Consider the following 22,496-nt stretch of genomic DNA (forward strand, 5'->3'; position numbering starts at 1 on the left):
GCAGTTTCGTTGCTGTTTATATACCGTTATGATACAGCGTTCCCAAACTTTTTGCTCTCAGGATACCTTTATGCTCTCGTTTTGAAACACCAATGTGTACAGTAACAGAAGAGAGCTGAATTCTCCTATGGGCTTCTGTGTTCAGCGTGTTAAAATACGCTGGTTTGGTTGAAGAACACAAGGAAAATCCAGCCTCAGAGCACCTCGGAGTACTTCCAGGGCTTTCTGGTTTCAGCAGTCAGCATGCTGTGCCTGGGGGTGATTTTCTCTGTATTCTTACTGCGTGGGGTTTGTTGAGCTTCTGAAAATTCTAAGTTTTTTTTCCCACCAATTATGTGAAAAGTTTGGCCTCTTTGTATTCTGTTTTGGTCCCATTTTCTCTCTCCTCTTCAGCTCTCAATACATGTGTATCAATACATTTGATCGTGTTGAGTATTGACGTAGGTTACTGAGGCCGTGTTAATTTTTCAATAATTTTACAGTTTCTTCCTCCAAAGGGACGAACACTTTGTTTTCAAGGTCAGTGACTATTTCTTCTGTCATTTCCATTCTCTTTGTTAAGCACACCCACTGAAATTTTTATCTAAATTCCTATGTGTAGGAATCTCTGTGGGGTTTCACCGTGTAACTTTCATATCTTCTGTTGTTCTCCTGCTGATTATGACCAGCTTTTTCCTGTACGTTGTTGAACATATTTCCAGTAGCTGCTCTAAACTCTTCTGTTTATCTTGTCATTTTCTATTGGATACATACTTTTTTTCTTTGCGGGTCCCATTTTCCTCTTTTTTTTTGTCCATATCATTTTTGTTTTTTTCTTTTTTGGGAGACTTTGATTATTGCTGGCCTTAAAAGTCCAAACTCCATCATCTCAGCAGCCAGCGCATCAGCAGTCTCCCTTAGTCCCTTCAGCTCACAGCTCAGCTGTGACTCTCCCTGAACTGCGCAGTCTCTCTCTGTGAACGCGATATCCGTGGTTTTGAGAGTCTGGGGGGCTTGCTTTGCTGTGGCTTCCACCCTGCAAGCCTTCCTCTCAAGTTCCATCCTTTCCGTCATTGTTGATCTCTTCCTGTCTTCTCACCCCAGTAAGACTGATGTTGTCAGTTTGAGATCTGGTACCACTCTGCCCCTTCCGTGCACACTAGGAAATGGCCTTAGCTGAAACCCCTTTAAATATGGATCTTAGCCTGTGATGTTCTTTCTTGTCAGGAGTCTAATGTCCTGCCATTACAGGCTTGGTTGTTCACAAGTGACTTCAAGTATATAGGTTTTATATGTTACTGAGATTTTACAAATTTTGCTTCCAAGAAAGTTATTCTGATACTGGCCTGTTTGCCCTTACCCAATAAATAAATTGCTTTTTTTTTTTTTCCCCTGAGTGAGTCATTCTTTGATTAAAGTATATTTTATATACAATATAACTTACTCCTTCCAATCATACCGTTGAACATATTTCAAGAAAAAAGTACAGTGTATGTAACCACCATCATAGTCAAGGTACAGACTATTTCCTTTACCCTACAGAGCTCACTCATGGCCCTTTCACGCCAGTCCCCTCCCACTTCCCCAGCTCCTGGGCACTCATAATTAGATCTGTTTCTCTTCCTGAAGTTTTTTTTTTTTTTTTTTTTAACTTTTTCTGCCTTCTCCAGACTGATTTGTAAATGGAATCATCCAGAAATCTTTTCTGTCTTTTGTACTTAGCATAGCTGTTTGGGGATTCATCCGTTCACCAGCTGAGAGATTTCTTCCTGTTTGGTGCTCTTATATTTATGCAGTGGCTGTGAACACACATGTAACACGATGTTCTGCGTTATTACCACCACTGGGCGTTGTTGGTATTTCTAAGTTTCAGCCATTTTGGTTGGTTGGTGTATAGTGATACTTCATTGTGGGCTTGAGGATTTTGCACTTCTGGATATTAAGAAGAGGTGGCAAGAATACACAGAAGAACTGTACGAAAAAGATCTTCACGACCCAGATAATCACGATGGTGTGATTACTCACCTACAGCCAGACATCCTGGAATGTGAAGTCAAGTGGGCCTTAGGAAGCATCACTATGAACAAAGCTAGTAGAGGTGATGAAATTCCAGTTGAGCTATTTCAAATCCTGAAAGATGATGCTGTGAAAGTGCTGCACTCAATATGCCAGCAAATTTGGAAAATTCAGCAGTGGCCACAGGACTGGAAAAGGTCAGTTTTCATTCCAATCCCAAAGAAAGGCAATGCCAAAGAGTGCTCAAACTACCACACAATTGCACTCATCTCACATGCTGGTAAAGTAATGCTTAAAATTCTCCAAGCCAGGATTAATTAAAAGACACTTACTCCTTGGAAGAAAAGTGATGACCAACCTAGACAGCATATTAAAAAGCAGAGACATTACTTTGCCAACAAAGGTCCTTCTAGTCAAGGCTGTGGTTTTTCTAGTAGTCATGTATGGATGTGAGAGTTGTACTATAAAGGAAGCTGAGCGCTGAAGAATTGATGCTTTTGAACTGTGGTGTTGGAGAAGACTCTTGAGAGTCCTTTGAACTGCAAGGAAATCCAGCCAGTTCATGCTAAAGGAGATCAGTCCTGGGTGTTCATTGGAAGGACTGATGCTGAGGCTGAAACTCCAATACTTTGGCCACCTGAAGCGAAGAACCGACTCATTGGAAAAGACCCTGATGCTGGGAAAGATTGAGGGCAGGAGGAGAAAGGGACGACAGAGGATGAGGTGGTTGGATGGCATCATCAACTCGATGGACGTGGGTTTGGGTAAACTCCTGGAGTTGGCGATGGACAGGAAGGCCTTGCATGCTGTGGTTCATGGGGTCACAAAGAGTCGAACACGACTGAGCAACTGAACTGAAGTGAAGGAAATAGAACACATCTTCAGTCAGGTGTCTGTTCAGATCTTTTGCTCCAGACTCCCCCATTTTCCAGTTGATTTGTCTTCTTACTTTTGAGCTATAAGAGTTCTTTATATTGTTGCCGTAGAAGACATTCATTAGAAGTGTATTTTGCAGATATTTTTGTTGAATCTGTGACTTGTTTTCCTTTTTAAGTATTTTTTGAAAGAGCTGAGTGTCTAATTTTGATGGTTTGTTATTTGTCATTTTGTCTTATGATTATGCTCATTATGCCTTATATTAGAAATAGTCCAAGTTTTCCTGCATATTCCAAGGTGGTGGTTATTGTTTAGTCCCTGAGATGTGTCTTGACTCTTGCAACCCCATGGAATGTATCCTGCCAGGCTCCTCTGTCCGTGGGATTTTTCAGGCAAGAACATTGGAGTGGGTTGCCATTTTCTTCTCCAATTCTAAAGTAACTTTAAGGTTATTTATTCATTTTATAGTTAAATTGCATGTATGATAGTGAGAATATAAGCTAAGGTTTAAGGTTTTTTGTTTCCAACGTGGATATTTAGTTGTTCCAGCATAATTCTAAGACTATGATTGTCTTGAATTATCTTGACTCTTGGTCAGAAATAAGCCACACACACATACAAAAAGATACATATTTTTAAAAACATGAATTCATATTGATATGTTTAAATTCAGTCCATTAGCTTGTTGTAACATTTAAATTTTTTTTATTCCCCTGTCCAACCTATAATTGTAACTTTTAACTTTGATTAATAGCTCCTCTACCTAAAAAAGGTATAAGAAAAAGGTAAGTTGTTTATTTGTGTATCAATTTAAAAGAGCTCTGAAATAACTATACTCGTATTACACATTCAAAACTAGTAATCTGAAATGAGATTTAATATCTTCATTGCTTTTTGCCATCATCTTTTGAGCCTACTACTAGTACAGAAGATATTTTGAGTTATTTGCTATGATTAGGTAAGTACTATGTTAATACATAGTCAGTTGCTATAAGCATTTTAGTTGATGGCATTAATGTTTTTACTGATCACACTTCTGTGAAAGTAATTTTCTCCAGTGGCTCTTACTTGTCAGTGGAGAGTAATGGAAGTCTACGCTGTCACTACTCTGTTTGTGAGACAGGTGGAAACACTGAAATTTGTTTTCATGCTGCCTTCGGATCACTGCTTGCAACTCCTCCAAGCTGAGCTCTGTTATCACTGCCTACAACATAGATGAGTCTTGCCTGTTTCTGTGCTGATACAATGGCGCTTCCAGGCGGCGCTAGTGGTAAAGAACCCTGCTACCAGTGCTGGAGACATAAGAGAGGAGGATTCGATCCCTGGGTCGGAAAGGTCCCCTGGAGGAGGGCATGTCAGCCCACTCCAGTATTCTTGCCTGGAGAATCCCATCGACAGAGCAGCCTGGAGGGCTCAGTCCCTGGGGCTGCACAGAGTCGGACATGACTGAAGCAACGTAGCCTTGTTGTTGCTGTTCAGTTGCTCAGTCATGTCCCTCTTTGCGACCCCATGGGCTGCACCATGCCTGGTGTCTTTTTTTTACACGCTATTATACTTGTGAGATTCACTCGAATTATTGTTTGTAATATTATTCATTTATTGTCATTGTTGTATAGTATTCTGTTGTGAAAAAAAAAAAATAATTTATCTCCATTTTTCTTATTGGGCATTTGTGGGGCTTTCCAGTCTGGGATTGTTATGACTTGTGTTTTGTGAACATTCCAGGCCCCAAGGATTAACATTTAATGGCATTCTAATTTAAATTTTCTTCTTTTCTTCTTTTTTTCTTATGAGTGAGAGTCATCATGTAAACGAGACAAAGTATATTTATTATGTTCTGGGGTTAGGTTAGTGGAATTTGCGTTACTTACCCATATCTAACTATTTGTGAATTCCTCAAGTTCAGTTCCTCTTCATGGCATTGTGAGCGTGGGCAAGGAATTTGACTTCTGCTCTTCATTTATAAAAATCAAAAGTCATGGTACCTACCTAAAATGGTGGTTGTTAAATAAGGTAATATTTGTTAAATGCTTGGCATAGTTGTTCACTTCATCCTGTATGTTATGTGTTTTATTGGCCAATTTTCTGTCTTCTCTAAATTATTGGTGTGTATAAAGTGTCATTGTTTTGAAGTTGCTTTCATTTTTATAATCTTTTATATTCAGGATACTAGAAATTTGTAATTAAAATTCAGGGTTTTTTTTTTTTGTCATTTTATTTTCTCTAAGATGTGTATGTGTTTACCATATAAAAGTTTAAAAGTTTTATGGAGTCAGGTTTATTCATGTTTTTATTTTTGGTTAAAGCTGTTAGGGAACTATAGATTAAAGATTATAGATGTTAGAGGACTCTTGGTTTAAGGCTTCTGATTTGTGAGTGCTTCTGTCCACCTGAAAATTCACTGTAGTCTTGACCCAGTAGGGAGAGGGCACATTTGTGGGCTCAGGAATGCTTGCCTTAGGATAGCCTCTGAGGTTTGCTTCTATATGTTGAAGATGGAGTTTAAAACATTTACCCTGTTTACTGTGGACGGTGACTGCAGCTATGAAATTAAAAGACGCTTGCTCCTTGGGAGGAAAGCTATGACAAACCTAGACAGTGTATTAAAAAAGCAGAACATCAGTTTGCTGACAAAGGTTATTGTTCAGTCAGCACGACTTGTCTGACTCTTTGTGACACCATAAACTGCAGGCCGCCAGGCTTCCCTGTCGTTCATTTGTCTCCTGGAGTTTGCGCAAACTCATGTCCATTGAGTCAGTAATGCCATCCAACCATCTCATCCTCTGTTGCCCACTTCTCCTCCTGCCCTCTTATCTTTTCCAGCATCAGGGTCTTTTCCTGTGAGTCAACTGTTCGCATCAGGTGGCCAAAGTATTGGCGCCTTAGCATCAGTCCTTCCAATGAATATTTGGGGTTGATTTCCTTTAGGGCTGACTGGTTTGATATCCTTGCTTTCCATGTAGTCAAAGCTAAGTTTTTTCCAGTAGTCATGTATGGATGTGAGAGGCTGGACCATAAAGAAGGCTGAGCATTGGAGAATTGATGCTTTCAAATGGTGCTGCTGGAAAGGACTTTTGAGAGTCCCTTGGACAGCAAGGAGATTAAACCAGTCAGTCCTAAAGGAAATCAACCCTGATTATTCATAGGAAGGACTGATGCTGAAGCTGAAGCTCCAGTATTTTAGCTGCCTGATGCGAAAAGCCAACCCATTGGAAAAGGCCCTGATGCTGGAAAGATTGAGGACAGGAGAAGAAGGGGGCAACAGAGGATGAGATGATTGGATAGCAGCAGCGACTCAGTGGTCATGAATCTGAGCAAACTCCTGGAGATAGTGGAGGACAGGGAAGCCTGGCATGCTGCAGTTCATGGGGTCACAAAGAGTCAGACATGACTTAGCAATTGAACAACAACAACCCTGTTTACTTCATAGCATTGAGTAAGGAAGACACTGTGTAATGTTAAGTATCATGACAAAAATTTTTTTTAAATATTTGCTTGGCAGATACTAAATCATGGAGGGCCTTGGAATACTGTTATCTGTTGCTGTATAAAAGTGACCATAAGTTTAATGGTCTAAAACAGCACCCACTTGTAGATGAGAAGTTTGGGCCGGCTCAACAGTGCTTTTTGTGTAGGATCCCACAGGGCTCAAAATAAGAGATCTATCAGGCTGGGTGTTTGTCCAGAGGTTTAGGAGGAATCCTCTTTTAAGCTCACTTAGCTCATGGGGTCAGAGTTCAGTTCTGTGCAGTCTTAGGACCAAGGTCCCCATTTCTTTCTTGGCCATTCACCTGGGGTTCCTTTCAGCTCCTCGGGGCACTCTCTGGTCTTTCTATGTGGCTTCTTTCATCTTCAGAGACATCCTTGTGGTGCTGAAATCCTTCACTTGCTTTGAATTTCTTTGACTTCCCTTTCTGCTACCAGTTGGAGAAAAATCTGTGCTTTTAAAGAATCATGTGACTAGACTGCGTGCGTGCATGCTAAGTTGCTTCAGTCGTGTCCGGCTCTGTGCTACCCTATGCACTGTAGCCCGCCAGGCTTCTCTGTCCATGGTGTTTTCCAGGCCAGAATACTGGAGTGAGTTGCCATTTCCTACTCCAAGAGATCTTCCTGACCCAGGGGTCGAACCCGCGTCTCTTGTGTCTCCTGCATTAGGAGGTGGGTTCTTTACCACTAGTGCCACCTGGGAAGCCCGTGAATGTCATTTATCATCTTCCTGAACATGGGATTAGGGTGGGTTGACTTCCTTAGATGGCTCATCCTATGTATTACGTGCTGATTCTTACTGGCTTAGTTCTGGTGTCTAGCTTTACTTATTTTTGTTTGGTCTTGAGGTTTCCCTGTTTGCCCACGCTGTGTGACATGTGGGATCTTATGTCCCTGAGCATGTGCTTCTGTGGTGGAAGGGCAGAGTCCTAACCACTGGATTGCCAGGGAAGTCCCCTGAGTTTTGCCTTTTTCAAGCCGTATTTTTTATTTCTGAGCTAAATTTGCCATATCTCAAGGATTTTGACATGTTTCTTATTTAATCACTTCAAAAATAATATATATATTCTTTTGATTTAAAGGCCATCTGCTGCTATTGAAGAAAGTTTTCAGTTTTTCTAGTGGATGAATAGATTTCAGGAGTTTATCCTTATATTGTGAATTTATAATTATTAATGTGTTAGGTTTAGGACATAAGTGCTTTAAAAAACAAGACCTAGGAAATACCTGATTTTTTGAATTGGTTGGATTTTGTTATAGCCATATATGAAGGTGAAGGTGAAAGTCGCTCAGTTGTATCTGACTCTTTGCGACCCCATGGACTGTAAAGTCCATGGGATTGTCCAGGCAAGAATACTGGAGTGGGTAGCCTTTCCCTTTTCTAGATGATGTTCCCAACCCAGGGATCGAACCCAAGTTCAAATCCACATTGCAGGTGGATTCTTTACCAGTTGAGTCACCAGGGAACCCTTGATATTGTGAGTTAAAAAGAATTCTGTGTACATTTAAATAGATTGTATATTTACTATTTTTGGAATTTGGAGATCTATCTATGTATAAATTGGAATTAGATTTGACCATCGTTAATTGCACTCATCTCACACGCTAGTAAAGTAATGCTCAAAATTCTCCAAGCCAGGCTTCAGCAATACGTGAACCGTGAACTTCCAGATGTTCAAGCTGGTTTTAGAAAAGGCAGAGGAACCAGAGAACAAATTGCCAACATCTGCTGGATCATGGAAAAAGCAAGAGAGTTCCAGAAAAACATCTATTTATGCTTGATTGACTATGCCAAAGCCTTTGACTGTGTGGATCACAATAAACTGTGGAAAATTCTTCAAGAGATGGGAATACCAGACCACCTGACCTGGCTCTTGAGTAACCTGTATGCAGATCAGGAAGCAACAGTTAGAACTGGACATGGAACAACAGAGTGATTACAAATAGGAAAAGGAGTACATCAAGGCTGTATATTGTCACTGTGCTTATTTAACTTATATGCAGAGTACATCATGAGAAATGCTGGTCTGGATGAAACACAAAGCTGGAATCAAGATTGCCGGGAGAAATATCAATAACCTCAGATATGCAGATGACACCACCTTTATGGCAGAAAGTGAAGAGGAACTCAAAAGCCTCTTGATGAAAGTGAAAGAGGAGCGTGAAAAAGTTGGCTTAAAGCTCAGTGTTCAGAAAACTAAGATCATGGCATCTAGTCCCATCACTTCATGGAAAATAAATGGGGAAACAGTGGAAACAAGTGTCAGACTTTATTTTTGGGGGCTCCAAAATCACTGCAGATGGTGATTGCAGCCATGAAATTAAAAAGATGCTTACTCCTTGGAAAAAAAGTTATGACCAACCTAGATAGCATATTCAAAAGCAGAGACATTACTTTGCCAACAAAGGTCGTCTAGTCAAGGCTATGGTTTTTCCTGTGGTCATGTATGGATGCGAGAGTTGGACTGTGTAGAAAGCTGAGCGCCAAAGAATTGATGCTTTTGAACTGTGGTGTTGGAGAAGACTCTTGAGAGTCCCTTGGACTGCAAGGAGATCCATCCAGTCCATTCTGAAGGAGATCAGCCCTGGGATTTCTTTGGAAGGAATGATGCTAAAGCTGAAACTCCAGTACTTTGGCCACCTCATGCGAAGAGTTGACTCATTGGAAAAGACTCTGATGCTGGGAGGGATTGGGGGCAGGAGGAGAAGGGAATGACAGAGGATAAGATGGCTGGATGGCATCACCGACTTGATGGACGTGAGTTTGAGTGAACTCCAGGAGATCGTGATGGACAAGGAGGCCTGGCATGCTGTGATTCATGGGGTCGCAAAGGGTCGGACACTACTGCGTGACTGAACTGAACTGAATAAATTATCTTGATTTCTGAGAGCTGTGTTAAATCCAGTCTATTTATATATTTCTATTTAGCTTTACTGTTTTTTGTAAACAAATTTTTATTGTAGTATTAAAACTTTTTTTTAAAGTTGAAGTTAGCTTTATTAAAGAAATTCATTGGGCATGTGAACTTTAATGACTATTCTTCTGTTGAGATTTTCATTCTAACATTAGACTCATTTAATGTGAACTTTATCTTTGCCCTGCTCACTGCTTTTTGATTTGAACCCTATTTTTATGATCAATAATTGCTAAACCTGCTTTTGTTTTGATAGCAATTGTCTGCTGTTTGCCCCTAGCTCATTATCTTTGAATATCTTGTGTTACTGTGCCTCATTCACATTGTGTGTATATATATTTCTACACATAAATAAAAGCTTTATGTGTATTTATATCTACAATAAGTGTGTGCACTCGTGTATATAAAGTATCTTTTGCACATTTTGAAAGTTGCTATTTTTGGGGTTTCCCTGGTGGCTCAGTGGTAAAGAATCCACCTGCCAATTCAGGAGACACAGGTTTGATCCCTGATCCAGAAAGATCGCACATGCCTTGGGGCAGCTATGCTGGTGCGCCACAGCTACTGAGCCTGTGTCCTAGAGCCCAGGAACCCAGCGACTGAACAGCCCGTGCCCCACCACCAGAGGAGCCACTGTGAGGAGAAGCCCCCGCCCCTCAACGAATAGCAGCATTCTTCTGTGGAAGCTCATGCTCTCCACAGCTAGAGAAAACCCCGAGTGGTGACCAAGACTCAGTACAGCCAAAAATAAATACATAAAATTACTCTTTTTAAAAGTTGCTATTTTTTTAATACGGACTTTATCCTATTTACATTTATTATCTAAATTTTACAGTAATGTCGCAGGTATTAAAATTTTAGGTTCAAATAATTTTTTTGTAGACTTTGAAAGATACTGCTTTTTGTTTTTGTGTTTAATATTGCCAGTGAAAAGCAATGCCTGATTCTCTTTCCTTTGTAAATGCCTTGTTTTCTTCTTGGTGGGACTACTAAAATTTCCTCTTTTATCTTAAAAATTGTGCCAGTGTTTCTAGGTGTAAGACATCTTAATCAGAAGCTGGTCTTTGTTCAGGCAGGTGTTTTTTGTAGTGATACAGATATCAGTGGAACAGAATAAAATTGGCTCTTGTCTTTCACCTTCCTCATCTATTAAATGGAAAGTATGTTTAATCAATGTTACCTCTGATGTTACATATTATCATAAATTTTCTAGAGTACTTTGACCATAATTGTTCCATTCTCTCTTCTGGTGCTTTGTAATAGACAGACATTGGACCATTCTGATCAGTTTCACATGTCTGTTTTATATTTTTTTCTTACTTTCTGTCTTCATTTTTAATTACTGACTGCATTCTGGGAGAATCCTAGTTGACTAATAAGAAGAAAATTTGGTAAAGGTTATAAGCAGTTTTCTTCCTTAGAAGAAAAGCTGTGACCAACGTAGACAGCATATTAAAAAAGCAGAGACATTACTTTGGCAACAAAGGTCCATCTAGTCAAAGCTATGGTTTTTCCAGTGGTCATGTATGGATGTGGAGTTGGACTATAAGGAAAGCTGAGCGCTGAAGAATTGATGCTTTTGAACTGTGGTGTTGGAGAAGACTCTTGAGAGTCCCTTGGACTGCAAGGAGATCCAATCAGTTCTTTCTAAAGGAAATCAGTCCTAAATATTCATTGGAAGGACTGATGCTGAAGCTAAAACTCCAGTACTTAGACCACTTGAAGGGAAGAACTGACTGACGGGAAAAAACCCTGATGCTGGGAAAGATCGAAGGCTGGAGGAGAAGGGGACACAGGATGAGATGGTCAGATGGCATCATCGACTCAATGTAGATGAGTTTGAGCAAGCTCTGGGAATTGGTGGTGAACAGGGAGGCCTGGTGTGCTGCACTCTGTGGGGTTGCAAAGAGTCGAACACGACTGAGTAACTGAACTGAACTGAAAAACAGTTTGATGTGTGGAAAACTAGTAGGATTTTATACTTCTTAGAGCATGTAGACAATTACCGCAGTTGATATAGAATAAACACATGATAATTAATTGAACGAGCTTTGAAATACCTGAAAATTTTTGTTAGTGCTTCATAATTCATCTTTAATTTCTGAAATTTTGCTGATTGTATTTTGTTGGATAGTGCAAATTTATTTGGGAAGAGCCTTATTTTTATTTAGTGAAATTAAAGTTTTGGGAGTTCCTCAGATCTTTCTTACAGGGGAGAACTCTTGTAATATGAACTGTCATCGAGAGTTTTCTCTTGGATATGTTCTTGGACAAATGTCAAAAGATATTATAACACTTTTCTTTTTATCTCTCTGTCTCCTTCTCTCTTTTTTTAATGATTAAAAAAGTAGAAAAAATTATTCAGGAATTTTAAATATTGAGTAAAATAAATTGTTTAGTTGATAAGCCATTTAAGAGCTATTTACTTTACCTTCTTCTCACTAGATGTTAAGTCACTTTGTAATTGTTTATAACTTGTTAGCTTATAATTTGTTTGATTTCTGACATGTAGTATATGAGGGTGCTGATGTTTAGAGAAGTTCCTTTTGGAGATTCTTTGACATTTTCTACAATTTTACAGATGCATTTATTTGATTCAAAAAGATACAGTCTATATAGAAAGTATATATTTTCTTTCAATGCCAAATGTCTTTCATTAGCTGTGCTGTTACAACAGATGGGTTTGAAGCGTTCAGTTAAATGCAGCTAGTACTTTATTTCTCTTCCTTTATTCCCTGATATCTTTGTATGTATTTATAAATTAGTATGTTGGATACATTCCAGATCTTCACATAGTAGTTTAGCTAATGTCATGTAATATTTTCCATTGCAAATATGATTAAGAGAACACGTTAACGTTTCTAAAATGATACAGACAGTGGGAAAAGAATCAATTTAAATTATTTTGTTTCCTTATGCAGTTAAATACAAGTTATTATATTTTATTTGACAAAATTATTTTTAGAGCACAAGGCTTCTGTACAACTCGCCATGTACTATAAAAATAATGGAGATTCTAGATTTTAACAGTTTAGCAGACTTATTTTGTGATGTTAATGAGTTAATAAAAGATTTTCAGTGGTTGACTGAATGTATACATCCACTTTCCTCCATCAGCATTATCTTGGCGTTTGCAGCATGACTCAAGGATACTCAGATTACCCAGATACCATATGTGTCTCTAATTCTGGGTTCTGTTAATATAACTAACACGTTTAGATACCATTGGAGGGTATGACATAAAGATATATTTAGTTTGGAAAAAGCTGATTATTATACTTAATTCCTTCAGTTTTTTTTAAGTGCAGTAATATCTTTGAGTACAAAAGGACAGCTGAAATGTGTGGTTAGTCTCTGAACTTGAGGACATTAAGTATAAGTTAAATGTCACAAATACAGCTCGTGTTTGAGTTCTTTGGGCTTCCCAGGTGACTGAGTGGTAAAGAATCTTCCTGCCAATGCTGGAGATGGGGTTCAGTTCCTGGGCCAGAAGATCCCCTAGAGTAGGAAACAGCAACCCACTCTAGTTTTCTCGCCTGGAAAATTCTATTTAAAGAAGAGCCTGGTTGGCTCTCGTCCATGGGGTCTCAGAGAGCAGGACACGGCTGAGCCCCTGAGCGTGCACACGTAAGTTACTCAGAAGCTGCAGCTGGCTTGTTCCTGCCGCCAAAATGTGTAGAAGACACACCAAGAGGCAGTTAGCTTTCTTACATTCATTTAGTGTAGTGGCTTGATGGTTAAAGCAAGAGCTTGATGGCATGTGATATCTTACGTAGATTTACGTGCAAGACATTGAAATTATTTATAACTTAAAACCTATTGTATTCTCTAATTGACTAGCAGAATATAGAATCAGTATATAAGCATGTGAAGATATCCATGGTAATGTTAGCAATTTTACCGTATTACATGAGGCTCAGTTTTACCATATATTGTTTCATTTGGCTTCAGTTATTTCAGCTCTGTTATGACCAAAAATGTAGTTCATTTAGTGTACATAAATATGAACATCAGTTTGTTAGTGCCTTTCTATATCAGGCAGTATTCATGGTGCTGAGAATACAAAGATAGTACAATCTGCTTGCTCTACTCAAGGATCTTGGACCAAGGTGAAAAAAGACCAATAAGCAATTATCATGCAATAGCATAAATACTGAAACGGAAGCATATGGCAAGTAAGCATCTCCTACATGCAGAGGGAGATTTTATACTGTGTGATGCAGGCCACCCAGCAGACTCCTGATGCCCAAAGTGGGCTTGGGAGGATGAGGATGTTCATTGATTATTCTTAAGGAAAGCTGAGTAAGTACATTGGCTCAGTGGATAATCATACTGACTTCTTAACACATTTCACATTCCGTAGAGTTCCTCTGCTGTTTGTTTGAGACATTTCTTTGATTTTACCACTTGCAAGAGAGTAGAGGCAGATTACAATGGGGAAAGCAGAAAGTCAGAGGACTTTATTTTTCTTCACATCTCCAACTTTTTAAGGAAACATGAAACTGACTTCTGCAATGAAGTGTGCAGATTTGTTTGTGTGCCTTTAACAATGTAGTTGCCACTCATTAGCTTATTCTCTGTGCACTGATTTACATCATACTGATTGCTGTCTGTGCTCACGCTCAGTTGTGTCCGACTCTTGCGACCCTGTGGACTGTATCCTGCCAGGTTCCTCTGTCCATGGAATTCTTCAGGCAAGAATACTGCAGTGGGTTGCCATTTCTTTCTCAAGGGGATCTTCCCAAACCACGGGTCGAGCCTGTGACTCTTACGTCTTCTACACTGGCAGGGATTCTTCACTGCTCGTGCTACCTGAGAAACCCCATATTGATTTTTAGGCAGGGTGAAAACAGTAAGATTTTGTAACTAGTTTTTCTCTGTTTTATCTGCTTATTGATGGGGTTTAATCACCTGTTGAAAACAACAACCCTCAACTAGAAAACTGCCCTTTTAACCATATTATTAATTTTTTAAAGAATGGTAGTTGTATGTTTTTGACAGAGTCAGTAGAAAAAAAAGTGAAATGCTAACTTTCTAAACTTGATGGAAGGATTAACATATATTAAACCAAGCACTGAATGGAGACCTTAGATTTTACCGTTTTCACTGATTCTTTATTTAGTATTTTGCAGGCTTCAAAGTGTTTCACTAGTAATGTACAGGGATTTCTTAGAACCTTCCTTGCCCCACATTTGAATGTTGCTTTTCCAGGTGTTATAAGGAAGTTTCTTTATGCTTTGCTCCCTCCAGCGATGTGCATTTTGTAAGCACCTTGGAGCCACTATCAAATGCTGTGAAGAGAAATGCACCCAGATGTACCATTATCCTTGTGCTGCTGGAGCCGGCGCCTTTCAGGATCTCAGTCACTTCTTCCTTCTTTGTCCAGAACACATTGACCAAGCTCCTGAGAGATGTAAGTTTACTACAGATACATCTAAAAACACTTACCGATGTAGTTACTTAAAATAACAGATGTTGTAAGTTCCCTAAGTGTTACTCTGCTTGTGGTAAAAGGTAGTATCATATAATACTGAAAGAGGTCTTCAGAAGAGATCCTTGGGGGAGTGAGGAGCCGGGGGAGAAATCTGTTATCAACAGTATCGTCAATGGTATATCCAAAAAGTTATTTGCTTGAAAATTCAAAGATAGTTTGCATGTTTTGTTTTTTTTTATTCTTATTTTAAGAATCTAACTACTGTATGCAAATAGATTTGCTGAGTATATGGTATTTTAATATGTACTATAAAGTATTAATAGGTCATTTAAAAAATTAAAATGTCTTTAACTCAATGTCTTTTACACTAAAAAAGAAAACAAAAACTCCCTAGTTGGAAATTTGGAAGATGGTTCACTCAGGTGTTATTTCAGGATATATGTTGATAGGATCACCAAAACACTTTGGAGAATCTTGGAAAATGTACGGTCCTGATATTCTGTTAGTGCTTCTTCTTGATTCATCTGTCTTGGTTATGGTTATCTATTATCCTCAGTTGTCTTTTTTTCCCTTTCTTTTCCAAACAGTATTTTATAATTAGGTGAAAAGGTTTAAGTGTTTTAAATTTATGTTATACAGAAAATTATAGCTCTTTTCCTATGCCTTTCATTAAATAGAGATCTTACTTGTTTCTTAGTATATGGATTTCCAATGAGTATGCATGTTTTGGGTTCTTTCTTCCCCCTAGTAAATTGAATTTCCAGTCTGCTTGTGAAATTTCTGTAATTCAGTCTTTTTTTTTTTTTTTTAATGTCATCTCTTAGTTATCTGTTAGGTTTTACCTGTTTCTTAGAATGTTGATAAAGGCTTTTTCCCTATCTTTTCCAGCTTTGTGAAACATAAATACAGCTACCTCAGGCTTAAACTAATCTCAGACACAGTCTTCATAATTATTATTTTTTCTTTGTTCAGTACCCTAATTTTATCTTTAGTTATTTTGTGTCTACATGTATAATCATATTGCCCTTAATCCCGTAAAGACATAAATTATAGGGAAGGCAGACTGAAATGTCAGATTGTATTTAAGCTAATAAGGAATTTAAAGTTTTAAACATGTTTTGGATTATACACTGTTTCATCTGGGAGAAAAAGAACATTCATGCACAGCTACTATTACGGGTGTTGTTTATTTTAAGACCTCAGGAAGTGAATTACTTCACTAAGTGCACAGACTGTGATGCCAGTCATCAGAGTTGATTATATTCTGGGTGTTAAAGTGTTACCAACATGCTTTTCCAATTGAATAAAACAATTGTGGGTGTGTTTGAGAATTTTTATTTAGCCTTTTGTACATCATCGTGATTTAGACTTCACTAAACAACATGCAAACTTTTCTATGACTATGGTTCCAACACAAGAAATTCTGTTACTTATTGACAGTACTACTTTCTCTTGCAGACTATGTTCACATAACATACATGATTTATATACATTTATATGTTAGGGATCATAAAAGGTTTTGTAAAATAATGAAATGTAAGAACTGAGGTGAGATAATTTACTGTCAGTTACCATGCAAAGTTCCTGCTGCCAACATAAAGCTAAAAAGATACACTGAAATTGTTGGTGCCTTCCCCTGTCCCAGAGTAGACTTACAGAGACTCAAGGTAAGAAGAGAATTTGGCCAATGGTAAGAAGAGGGAGAGGACCGATGGGAAGGTCACGGTGAGGTCGACTCCCAGAGGAAGTGCCCTCCCTACGCCTGAGCACGCCCGCGGGCTGCAGAACGCCCCAGCAGTCAGCGTGAAGAAGGGCGCTTGAGCGGTTGCCTGATTTGTAGTAATAAGAATTCACTGAGACCGTGTGTACATGCTACAGGGCAGTGGAAATTTGTCTCACAGTAGCTTAAGTAGATCCCACAGGGCAGTTTCTTGTAACAGCCCTCAATATAAGTCAGTGGTGTAGAACCAAAGCCCAGCTGAGCAAATTCTATTCCTTGGGGATCTTAAACAATGCAGCCTAAAGACACAGCTTTTTGACTCTCTGTTTTAATGCACGGATGTAAAGAATTGCCAATAGACTTTTGCAGAAATATGCAGATGAGGTAATAGTCTTATAAAATCTTTCATTTGTATTTTCAGTTGTCCTAGTTGTCCGTCACAGCATGAAGCACTTTTTATGTTTTAGAGGTGGGGATATCTTACATGACAGTGTTATTATTAATGCTTAAATGACAGTCAGTGAAAATCATATAGCCTTGTACCATATACATGTATACATATATGAATTACTGTACTAAAAGGTAGTTCTTTCAGCTCTTATCTAAGGCTCCAGTTATGGGTTTGCACCAAGTGTGATACTTGGTCCTGCTGGCTAAGCTCAGAGCCGTGTGCAGTGGTAGTGAACTGAGTTAGTAGTATGATATCTTTTTTATGAAAGTTGAGAAATCTAAAAAAAAACATGGACCTCAAAAAATCGCAGCAAAGAGAGCATCTGTGAGCAGGACTGAGCCTTTCATCAGAAAATAATTTTGGGTGCTGCGTCTTGGAGACATGCTGGTCAGGACTGTCACCTTACTTTCACGCTGACGCCAGTGTCCACTAGCCTAGCCTGAAAATTTTACATTAAATATCCATTTAGGAGACACACCACATGTTCTTCCCAGGTAGTATTCTGCCCCTCAGGGAAGCCTAAATGGCAGAGAGCCAGCCGTGCCAGATCAGAGGAGAGAATTTTCCAGGTAGAGCAAACAGCTACTCTGCAGGCCATGTGGCATGAGCTTGGCTGATAGTGGAGGAGGCAGGAGTCACTGTGCTGGAGCTCGGTGTCTGCCAGGTGCATGGTGCAGAGCACATGCAGCTGGACGCAGGCCTTGTGAACAAGGGAAGGCGTTTGGATGTATCCTGTCTGCCGTGAGAAGTCTTTTGCAGGGTCTGAACCTGGGAACGATGCACCTCAAGCCACTTGGCCTCCCCCAGTGTGTTTACTCAGCTGTAGCTTCTTCTACTTCATTTTAACTCCCTAGCTAATATGTTATTAGCTGTGTCTCTCTTGACACCAAGTCCTGCAGCTTTTCTGTTCCCTTAAATCTGTCAGCCCAGTGACCTTTCTTTCTTCCCTACCTGCCTGCTGTGTGGGCCACCCTCTCTGGACAACATCCATGGTTTGCTTTTTCTTTCTGGAGATTCCATACTGATAGGCAAATCACCCTGCAGTGTCCTACCAGTGATGAAAACCTAGATCATAGAAGTTGTAACGTCGATGGAAGTAAGAAAGCTGTGCTGGTTTAGTCCTTTTTAAATCGACTGTCTGATGATACTTTCACTTCTGTTGCTCTTTCTTCCTGTGTGCTATCTAGGCTCTCTTAAGCAGTGGTCTCCCCTTCCAATCTGACCATGTTTAGAGACCCATGATAAGCCCCTATGTAATTTAGGCTCCCTTTTTTTTGTCTTTCCTCCATTTCTTCTCAGTGACGTGTCTAAAGCTTGTCCTGTTGCTCCCCCTCCTCTCTTGCTCCCCCTACGTCATTTAGCTCCTTCATGCCGTGCCTGTGCTGGCACTTCTCCTTCTACTTTTGACCATTCTACTTTTGTGCGTACTTGGATATTCTTTGCCTTCCTTGCCCTTCCAGTGGGCATCAACATCTTTGAAGAGAGATTGACCTGGATTTTACTCCTGCCCTTCCTTAAATTGTCTTTAGCTGTAGTCTACTCCGTCTATTTTGCTTTCCCAACTGCTTAAAGAAAATGTTCACTTAGTCATTTGATTATTGCTTCAAACTTAATGCTTCTGTGACTTTCAGACATACATATATGTATAAGTACATATACTTATGTCTGACATGACACACTACCCAGTAATATTTTCTTATGCATGACCTTCAAAAGGCCGTTTTAATATTTCTACAGATTTCTGTATGTTCTCACAGGTTGAACAAGTGGTTGGAACCAACTTTTTTCTATTATTTTTATATAATGCTTAATAGATCTTTTATGCTGATTCTTTTATGCTGAATATAATCGTGGAAATTTTTTTTTTTTGGCTCCATTTATTATATGAGGCATACTAATCAAGCAACATGACTATTGTCATCAAGGAATTGGTGGGAAATGTCATAGGATAAAAAGTAATCCTGCCACAGTGATGCACAGAATTATCTTGTTACAGAATGAGCTTTGCTACATAAAACAGGGCTGTGCAATAGAAATATAATGTGAGCAATATATGTAATTTTAATTTTTCCAATAGTTATTTTTTATCTGAAATTAATCTTAACAATACATATTTAATCCAGTGTATCCAAAATGTTAATATGTCAACTTGTAATCAATAAAATTTTGAGCTATTCACAGTAATATTTTTTCCTGTTAAATCTTTGGAATTCAGAGTGTGTTTTATGTAAAGCACATGTCAGTTTGGACTAATCACGTTTCCATCACCCAGTTAGCTACATGTGACTGGTAGCTCCCAGGCAGGTTGAAGTTGCAGAGTAGCAAACTCTAGAAGTTTCACAGGATGAACTGAGTATCTGATAGAGTCCAGTATTTGCCACAATTTCTGTACATTCTGAGGGTAAGAAAAATCAAAGGTTAGTTTTTAAATGTACTTGAATGAGTTAAATATGACACTCTCTTTTAGTATTAAGAGAAATAATTTATTTTGTTGTCATTTCTATAAAAATGAATTAATACGTGTAATTTCATTTTTAATGCTTTCTTTTAAATATAATTAACTGGATTATATAATAATTTATTCTAAGCATACAGGGAAAGAAATAGTCAACAACCAAATGGGCATTTAGGTGTGGTAACGTTACATCGTCAGGGTTTATGTCTGAGCAAGAGTTTTAAAGGCCTCCTTGGAACGGGCTTGCAGTGCAGCAAAGGAACACGGTTACAGGCAGAAGAAACAGGATGCGTACAACCTCACAAGGGTTGAGCAGTCTGTTGTGTTGTGTTCTGTGCACAGCAAACTGCTTGATCTAACCAGGAAATAGTGAGTGTTCTGAGATTTAGTTGGAAAAGGAGAGAAGGCCCCCATTCCTTTTTTTTTTTGCCTCAAAACCTCAAGAAACTTGTGGGTTTTTTTAAGGTGAGAAAGGAGGCACTGATAAAGTTTAAATTTAGGCAGGGCATAACAGTCGCAGAAAATTGCTCTGGATGTGTGGCTGATTAGGGAGAAGGTCAGAACCCTAGGCAAACGTTCCATTCAGCAGGTAACTGCAGTTATTAATACCAAGACAGAGTGTGATGGACTGAGCTGTACAGATAGATGGAAGAGGGGTATAAGAACTGGTGTCCATTTGAGTATGTTGGGTTAGGGACAAGTTTAGGGTCAGTAGTGACACTAATGCTGCTTTACCCAGCAGGTCGAGAAAGAAGGGAGAGGTTTCGGTTTTAAAAATAAGTTTTATGCCAGAGGTGTAGAGATTGGGTGTTTTTAGAACACGTGGCTATTGAAGTCCGGAAAGATTTGAAAATAACATTTGAGGGTTAGATAGAAGTTTGGGGCTAGTGATAAGAGTTCTGAGAATTACGATGTTTTTATGGTGTAGAAGTTGATGTGATTACAAAGAAAAAAACTATGGGGGATTCGGAAAGGAGGACGAGAATGGACTCCTGAGAGCCTCCAGCATTTGGAGGCCTTGTGGAGCTACAGAAGGAGCACAGGGCTTGAGATGGAGGCATGGGAAGCCTCAGGAGTTATCAGGAGAAAGCAGCTATCCTAGAACTCAAGGTAGGACACTTCAGTGTGAGTGCAATGCTGGCTGTCAGTGCTGCGACACGGCAAGAAAGGTAAGGCCCGAGAAGTTACGGGAGCTTCCGATGAGTGGCGGGTGAGCAGCTACCAGGCCCAGCTTACATCTCGAGGCAGCCCAGGGCCTGTCTGTGCGCTGCCCTCACACCGCAGATTTTGGTCTTTTTAACCATTCTATAAGGACTCTGTAAATAAGAGGTCTGTATAGCCAAAGACTTCTACAGCCCACAAGACCAGCTGCCAACTAACATCAGGTATAAGGAAAAGGAACAGATCATTAACCGTTTCTAGACTGGGGGAAAGGAAGGCACATAGGAAGGACTTGAAGCCAGAGAGGACTGACCAGCTCTTCAGAAAGCAAAAGAGAAGAAAATCCTATATATGATTTAAAACAGTCCTCAATCAGTTGATCAGACCGTTTAGTTGAGAGCATACTAAATGCAGTTACAGGCATACTCATATATATCACCAAATTGGTATGATTTTAGAATACATTCTTTTCCTATTGTAATATGCATGAGTTTAATTTTGTGCTGGGCAAGGCAATTTATTTTAGATGGTACAAGAAGTGTTAAAAAGTGCCATTCCTTTTAATCCACATTTAGTGATAGATGATGTTGATAATTTTATGGATTTTTAATGTTTTGTTTTACAACTGGTAGTTAATATACATCAATATAGAATTAGTATATGAAGTATTGTATTTGTGTATGAATATGTAGCTTCCATCTTTAATGTTCTCCCTCATATGATATTTTCCAGTATTTAAAAACCCTTATTTGATTTGAATAAAAATTAGTCTGTTTATGCTTAAGAAGCATCTTAATCTACTTGATAATAGCATTTCTTAATTTTGTCTCTTTAGTTAATTTCAAAACCTTATGTATAATATCCAGATAAAAATGTTTGTTTTTGCACTGCAACGCGTCTCTCAGTTCATATTTTCCTTTTTGATTCTTTTCGGCAAGTATATATTGAACATTAACTAGGTGCCCAGGATTATCATTGGTATTAGGGATATAAAATAAAATAAGAACTGCATATGGTCTCAGGTAGATGTAGGCACAAATAATTGCAAAACTATATGATTAAATTTAATGTGACTAAAATTAGATTAAAGATAGTATAATGTTTTTATTGAGACCTTATTCTGATTGGATATCAGTTCAATGTGGATAATTTCACGTGTCTGAAAGATTTACCATGAAAATTCCCTTCGAGTGATTTTTTTAAACTGTAAAGTCAGAGAAATATTAAATTCTTATACAACAATTTCGTTGTTTTACTGTTAATTATAGCAAAGGAAGATGCAAACTGTGCAGTGTGCGACAGCCCGGGAGACCTCTTAGATCAGTTCTTTTGTACTACTTGTGGTCAGCACTATCATGGAATGTGCCTGGATATAGCGGTTACTCCATTAAAACGGGCAGGTTGGCAATGTCCTGAGTGCAAAGTGTGCCAGAACTGCAAGTAAGTTTTAATTTCAACTCAAAGGTGTGTATTGAGTTTAAGACAGACCCTATTATTAGGTCCTAAAGGTTTGTGTAAATATGGTAAAGGTTGTTCATGCTGCAGCTGTATTCGTTCACACTGACTTCATCATGTCTTTAAAACTTGCTAGATATTTATTAACTTATATTACTTTGAAACAAGTCTAAACAAAAAATAATTTTAACAGTTTAAATTCCTGGTTGCCTAAAAAGCCAGTTTAAGTTTGCCAACAATTTTAAATGAATGATTTTAACAATTAAAAGTAAGCATTAGAAAAATAAAGCAGCTTCCCCCCCCCCCCCTTCTTCCTGAGGGACACTGGGGGTGAAATTTAATAGGAAAATAAACCATTCACTATGGAAAGTAGTTATTAGAGTGAGCCAAAGAATCGGTGATAAGTTTCAGTTTCTATTCCAGGAGGAACAACTGGTACTAAATCTACTGTTTTAAAAGAAATTTCCATCTATCTGAAAGGCAGTTACCTTCACTGTAATCCTGAAACAAAATGTTGTATGGATGTAAATGTTTGCAGTGGGGTTATC

The 22,496-nt window shown here is 38.8% G+C and overlaps 1 protein-coding gene across 1 annotated transcript in view; it reads left to right on the top strand.

Annotated features, from left to right (window-relative positions):
• Nucleotides 1-22,496, top strand: part of KMT2C (lysine (K)-specific methyltransferase 2C) — a 179,156-nt gene that overhangs the window by 48,012 nt on the left and 108,648 nt on the right. The window contains exons 6-7 of the mRNA XM_010857354.1: nucleotides 14,523-14,685; nucleotides 21,762-21,933. Of these exons, the coding sequence (XP_010855656.1) occupies nucleotides 14,523-14,685; nucleotides 21,762-21,933 (335 nt within the window). The remainder of the gene's footprint in view (nucleotides 1-14,522; nucleotides 14,686-21,761; nucleotides 21,934-22,496) is intronic.

This window comes from Bison bison, unplaced genomic scaffold, assembly GCF_000754665.1.
Source record: "Bison bison bison isolate TAMUID 2011002044 unplaced genomic scaffold, Bison_UMD1.0 scf7180017864379, whole genome shotgun sequence".
Lineage (NCBI taxonomy): Eukaryota > Metazoa > Chordata > Mammalia > Artiodactyla > Bovidae > Bison > Bison bison.